This window comes from Elephantulus edwardii, unplaced genomic scaffold (genome assembly GCF_000299155.1).
Source record: "Elephantulus edwardii isolate Elephantulus edwardi_28Jun2011 unplaced genomic scaffold, EleEdw1.0 scaffold00195, whole genome shotgun sequence".
Lineage (NCBI taxonomy): Eukaryota > Metazoa > Chordata > Mammalia > Macroscelidea > Macroscelididae > Elephantulus > Elephantulus edwardii.
The window spans coordinates 951,430-957,622 of NW_006399945.1; the positions used below are offsets into that span (position 1 = coordinate 951,430).

A 6,193-nucleotide genomic window follows, 5' to 3' on the forward strand; every position below is an offset into this window, starting at 1 on the left:
GCAAGGATTCTGAAGCTCTGTCTAACATACTTGGATATGTTGTAAGGAGAGACTGGTCCTAGGAGAGGGACATCATGCTGGGAGGGAGGAGGGGCAGCGCAGGAGGGGAAGGCCCCCTATGAGGTGGATTAATTCAGTGGCTGGGGTAATCGGGATGGGAGTGTCAGAGACAGTGCGATTGGCACACGACAGAGTAGAGTTTAGGGCTGTTATACATAGGGTCGCTATGAGTCGCAAGCGACTGGATGGCACATAACAACAACAACAACATACTAGATTGTTTATAAAATTGGAATACATTTTTTTTCAGACAAGATTCTTCCAATTTCCCTCACCCCACCCCCCACTCATCAAATTGTACAACCCCATGGTTAATCCCTCCAAACCTCCGACCCCGCACATCCTCATCTCTCTTCTTTCACCCTTCCCCTCCTTCTATAATGGTTCTATACAGTATTTGTCCTTGTGGGACTGAGTTATACTCATTCTCCTATAACGGTTTTATACAATATTTGTCCTTGTGGGACTGAGTTAGTTCACTCAGCATAATGTTCTACAGTCCCTCCCAAGTTATGTAATAATTAACAAAATCATTGCTCCTGCATGCTGTGTACTATTCTGTTGTATGAATATACCATAATTTCTCAATCCATTCATTTGTGGTTGGACATTTGGGCTGTTTTCCATGTTCTTGCGATAGTGAATAACGCTGCTGTGAACATTGGTGAACAAATCTCCGTTTGTGCCTCGGATCTCATTTTCTCAGGGTATATTCCAAGCAGTGGGTTATATGGAATTTCTGTGTTCAGCTTTTTGAGAATGCGCCAAACTGCCTTCCAGAGTGGTTGTACCATTTTACAATCCCACCAACAATGTATAAGCGTTCCTGTCTCACCATATGGTATCTCATTGTGGTTTTGATTTGCATCTCTCTTATTGCCAGTCATTTGGAGCATTTCTTCATATGTCTGTTGGCCATTCTGATATCTTCCTCTGTGAAAATTCTTTCCATGTCTTTTGCCCATTTTGTAATTGGGTTATCAGTATTTTTCATGTGGAATCCCAGGAATATTTTGTGAACTTTTTATTATGAGACTCTTGTCTGAGATGGTAATAACAAATGTGTGCTCCCAGTCTATAGGTTTTCTTTTCACCCTGTTGGAGAAAGTTGTTAATGCACACAAGGATTTAATCTTTAAAAGGTCCCATTCATCAATTTTATCCTCTTTAGATTGTGCTTTTCTGACTATATTTGGCAGTCTCTTTCTACCACAGACTAGGCCCTCTAAGCCTGATCCCAGTTTGTCTCCTAAGAACTTTATGGTTTGGGGTTTTTCTCTCAGGTCTCTGATCCTCCTTGAGTTGATTTTTGTGTATAGTGTGAGATGTGGATCCTGTTTCAGCTTTCTGCAGGTGGAAGTCCAGTTTTGCCAGCACTGCCCCTCCACTTGTCCAACCATGATGTCCTTCTCTAAGGACTCGTCCTTTCTGGCCACATGCCCAAAGTGTGTGATACAGAGCCTCAAATCCTTGCGTCCAGGGAGCAGCATGTACTCCTTAAAATATCAATTCACTAATGGCTCATTTAATTGATTACTTCAGACATTCCATAGACTTTTTTTTAGCAAGGTACTTAGTTATTAATTAGCCATGAGTTTGAGGAAACTTTTTAATCATCATGTCCTCCAGTTATTTTAAGTAAGACAGAATCTTATTCTGAGAAAAACAAAGTTATTAACACGTGGTGATTAGTAAATGTTGATACCTAATGAAGATAACTGTTTACTTATTACTGATAAGAGTTGCATTCTAATTTCATTTTCCAGTTGGAATTTTAGCAAAACAAATCAAACACTAAAGTTACTACATATTTTTTGGTAATTTTTTCTCTGTTGTTCTCTCTCATCAAGTTTTTTAATTTTGCTTTGTGTTTCTGTGTTATGTATGTTTTAATTCCTCCTCAGAATTTACAAGAATTTGTTTGGCGTGGAAGACAGATACTTGGCTTTGGTTAAGAATCTTCCTTACAGATATGATCATCTATCAGGTAAAATAATATGTATCTCAATCTCAGTAGCAGTATGATTACAGTTATAAACTTACTTCAATATTCAAGCTCACTCTGTGTTCACTTACAGTAGGAGGGGCCTCGTGTATGACTGTATTCATATGTATATGAATACGAACACATAAACTGTACGTCCACTCCGAGGACCAGCCCATGCTTCTTTAGAAAGATTGTCAGTAACTGAAGGGTTATGGTGCCTGACCATCTCAAAATGACTTCAGCATGGCAAGACTGCATCTTTTATGTTAACATTTGTTGTGTCCAGTCACACTGCTCTGTAAGATTTTTCATTTTCTAATAAAGGATTAGTACTTCTTACTCCTCCCTTCTGCTCTGATGCATTTCTTCTGCCTTGCCACAGTCTACCTGAAATTACACATGGAATGCAGAGGATGAGTAATTCATTGAGAGAGTTGCTACTCCTGATTTTGGAATGGACAGGTTGCTGCTTGCACCCTTCATAGAACAGAAGTTGTATTAGTAATAAAATATTTATTTTAAAGATGGTGTATCCAAATACATTTAATCAAAAGGCTTGTAAGTAAGGTTGTGGGGATTTGTTTTGTTTTGTTTTTTCAGTCGGAAGAATTAAGGCTATACTTATAAAATGGCATTTAGAACTCCTGTCTAATTTGTTTAATTCTGTTCCTAACTCTTCTTTAAACTCCTCAGTTGATCAGACAACATTAACTTTATGTACCTGTTTACTGCTTTCTTGGTAAACTCTGGCTGTTTTCCCCCCTCTTTGCTATTTTGTCTTTCTAAGGGTCAGTATAAAAAGGCAATAGCCAGCTTGCATCACCTAGCAGCTCTTCAAGGATCCCTCCCTCAGCCACAGCTCACTGGGCAGGGGACCCTGGAACATCAGAGAGCACTCATCCAGCTAGCAACCTGCCACTTTGCTCTCGGGGAGTACAGAGTAAGTACTGTGGGCAGCACATACCAACAGCAGGTGCATTTGGCTACTCTGCGGGCTTTCTTTTCCTAAAATGGCTTTTAATGCAGCCATGTTTACTTGAAATTTGATATTAATTAGATTCACTAATCTGCTGCTTTAATGATCATCTCATCTAATGACAGTCATGACGATTTTATTTTACTTTCTTTTTTTGCCCTCTGGCTTTCTTGAAAATAGGCTTCAATACTTGAATGCAGGTTTCCTGGCTTATTTTACTTTCTTGCCTGTGATTCCCTTAAAATGAAATCAGTTTTCCTGTATTTAGAAAGAAGAGACCATAACTAAATAGGGAATAGAGGAAGATTAACACTTAGCTTACCCAAACCTCGGATTCTCCTTTGATTAGTGATAAAGCTACCCCATGAGGTGATACAGAGGCAGATTCTATCCCAGTTTGTTTCCTCCACTGGATTGTGGGCCCCTCCTACCCTTTAAGTGAGGACTGTGATGCCGGTCTGACTCCCTCACAGCATCTGACAAGTTAACTGCACAAAGCAGAAGGCTGGTGGTGCAGTGTATGAATTGCTGAACTCCTAACTGAAAGGTTGGAGGTTCATATCTACCAGCCACTCCATGGTAGAAAGATATGACAAACTGCTTCCGTAAAGATAGATATTGGCACATGACTCTTAATACCTTCCATCCCTGGCCCAACCATTTATTAGCTGTGTGACCTTAGACAAACTAACTTGCTTGAACTATCAGCCCCCAAAGTTAAATTCTTAACTGCTAAGCTGCTCTCTAACCTAGGGCTTCACAACACTTTGTCTACTTTTGGATTCCAGATGGGAGCCACTTCAGCCCTTAGGATGTCGGTCATGGCATAGGAAAGCTAGAGCTCCCAGTGCTGGTTACTGTTAAAACTCTCAATGGCCACTTTTCTTTACTGTGGGGTCCCATGCAGTCAATATTTTCTGGGTATGCCAGAACATAGTTGGAAAACAAACTTTTAGATCCAGCTTTCTTATTTGTAAAATGGAGATGGTTGTATGGCATCCAAACTTAATCCACATAAACTGCATCAGCCCACTTTCATATCTCTGGTTTCTAAACCAAACTCATTTTCTTCAAATAAAGCACCTAATAGCAGTGTGTAACCTTCTCCACATCTTCCTCTTGAGCTTTACAAGCCCTCTCTCCTCCTTTCCACATTTCCACTTCCTCTCATCTTTAAGGCATTGGTCAGGATAACTTTCTTGCCTAAAGCTATAGCCTGTTTATATTTTTATTTTACTTAAAATTATGGTCTGTATCATACAGTTTCATTCTTTTTTTGTTCACTTTTACTTCATTGAGTTAGTAAATGTCTTTAAGGTAGGACCATGCTTCTTTGCACTATCTATACTGTTAAATGTGTTGATAAGAGAAATTTAGTCCTAGCCTACTTCATTCATCAGTACTTCTTTTGGTCTTTTAACAACAGTAACAAAATCCAGGTTATTATTAATGCCTCATGGAACTGTTGTTGTGTGACAGCGACTCAGAACCAACTCAGAACTGACTTTCCATCGGGTTTTCGGAGGCTGTCAGTCACATAGAAGGGTGCCCATCTTTCTTCTGTGGAGCATGTGGGGATTTGAACCATTTGCCTTTAAATAGACAGCACAGCTCTTTATCACTAAGCCACTAGCGTCCCTACAGATTTAGTTTTACTGTTACTTTTTTGTTCAATCTTGCAGTCTTGAGCAAATGGTAATGATGATTCAGTGGGTTTTATAGACATGAGACAGAGCTGTAGACTCTCCTATACAGATGTGTTACATAGTATTTATGTTGCATTTCTAGTTAATACTGTATTATGCTTAGTTCTATTCTGTTCCAGAAGATCTAAAGGTTAGTTCCATTTTGTTCTTCTTTAGATGATGTGTGAAAAAGTCCTTGATCTGATGTGCTATATGGTACTTCCCATTCAAGATGGAAGCAGATCACAGGAAGAACCATCCAAAGTAAAGCCTAAATTTAGAAAAGGTAGTATGTCAAGCTTTATTTTTTATTTTGTACGTTTTTTTGAGGATACAAAGCTAGAACGTAATTTATGATTCCAGATAAGATAGTACTGTTGTGATCTGTAGGGCTTGATAAATTGTGTAAGATGCTATCCTTTGCCAAGTTTTTTCTTGACTCTGATTTTATAAGCAGCTATACATCTGTGTTTCTTCTAAAGTTCTTTTCATTTTTTGCATTTTTTATTCCTTCAAAAATTATCAGTGAACTTTTTCTCTTTTTACCAAATCTAAGAAAATGTCTAGGTTATTAAATAAACATTATCTTAGTGTATTTCCCTCTTGGACTATTCTAAGCTTCACCTCAGACTGCATGTTGCTTTTGAAAAGCTATATAAATGTCTAGTTTGAAATTTTAATATAAGAAAGAAGAAAAGCTCACAATTTTTAAGTTTTTACCTTAAACATTGAAAAATGCACAAGAGGATAGAAGATGGTAAATTGGTAAAATAAAACACAAAATAGAGAAAATTGCTAAAACTCAAAGTTGGTTCTTTGAAAAAAAGTAGTATATTTAAAACTTGATCAAGAAGAGAGTAAACAAATAGGAAGGATAAATGTTATTTCATGAGCCTTTTGTTTTTGACGTAAACTTGTATAAATGTGTTTACAAGGTCCCCATGTAAATATAAATGTTTTTTATGCTACCTCTTGCCCTCCTTGACATCACATTTCCCCTGTGCAACAGATCTTTTGATTTCTTGACTGCTGCCGTCATGCATGTTGTTATGAATCTTGTTGAGGACCTCACCAAAGTTCTCAGAGCAAAGATAGTGCCTAAAAGACCACCAGGTGCCTGATCCAAGCTATCGTTTTTTCACTTGGTTCTTATGCATCTGAAAGTTGACAATGAATAAAGAAGACTGAAAAATTGATGCCTTTTAATTGTGATGTTGGTGAAGAATATTTCTCATGCACTGCCAAGAGAAAAAAATAAATCCAGTTTGAAGGGCATGCAACCAAAATGCTCCTCAGAGGCAAAATAGTGAAAGTTTATCTTACTTTCTTTGGGCATATTCTCAAGAAGAACCAGTCATTGGAAAGAGATATAGTGCTTGGGAAGGCAGAGGGTCAAAGAAAGAGGAACACCCTCAACATGATGAATTGACACAGTGCCTACCTACCTCAGTGGACTTGGTGACCACCTCAGTGGGCTTGGTGACC

The 6,193-nt window shown here is 38.4% G+C and overlaps 1 protein-coding gene across 1 annotated transcript in view; it reads left to right on the forward strand.

Moving 5' to 3' along the window:
• INTS10 (integrator complex subunit 10) overlaps positions 1 to 6,193 on the forward strand; it is a 131,808-nt gene that overhangs the window by 113,699 nt on the left and 11,916 nt on the right. Inside the window, exons 8-10 of the mRNA XM_006897002.1 lie at positions 1,965 to 2,047; positions 2,835 to 2,987; positions 4,886 to 4,994. Coding sequence (XP_006897064.1) covers positions 1,965 to 2,047; positions 2,835 to 2,987; positions 4,886 to 4,994 — 345 coding nt within the window. The remainder of the gene's footprint in view (positions 1 to 1,964; positions 2,048 to 2,834; positions 2,988 to 4,885; positions 4,995 to 6,193) is intronic.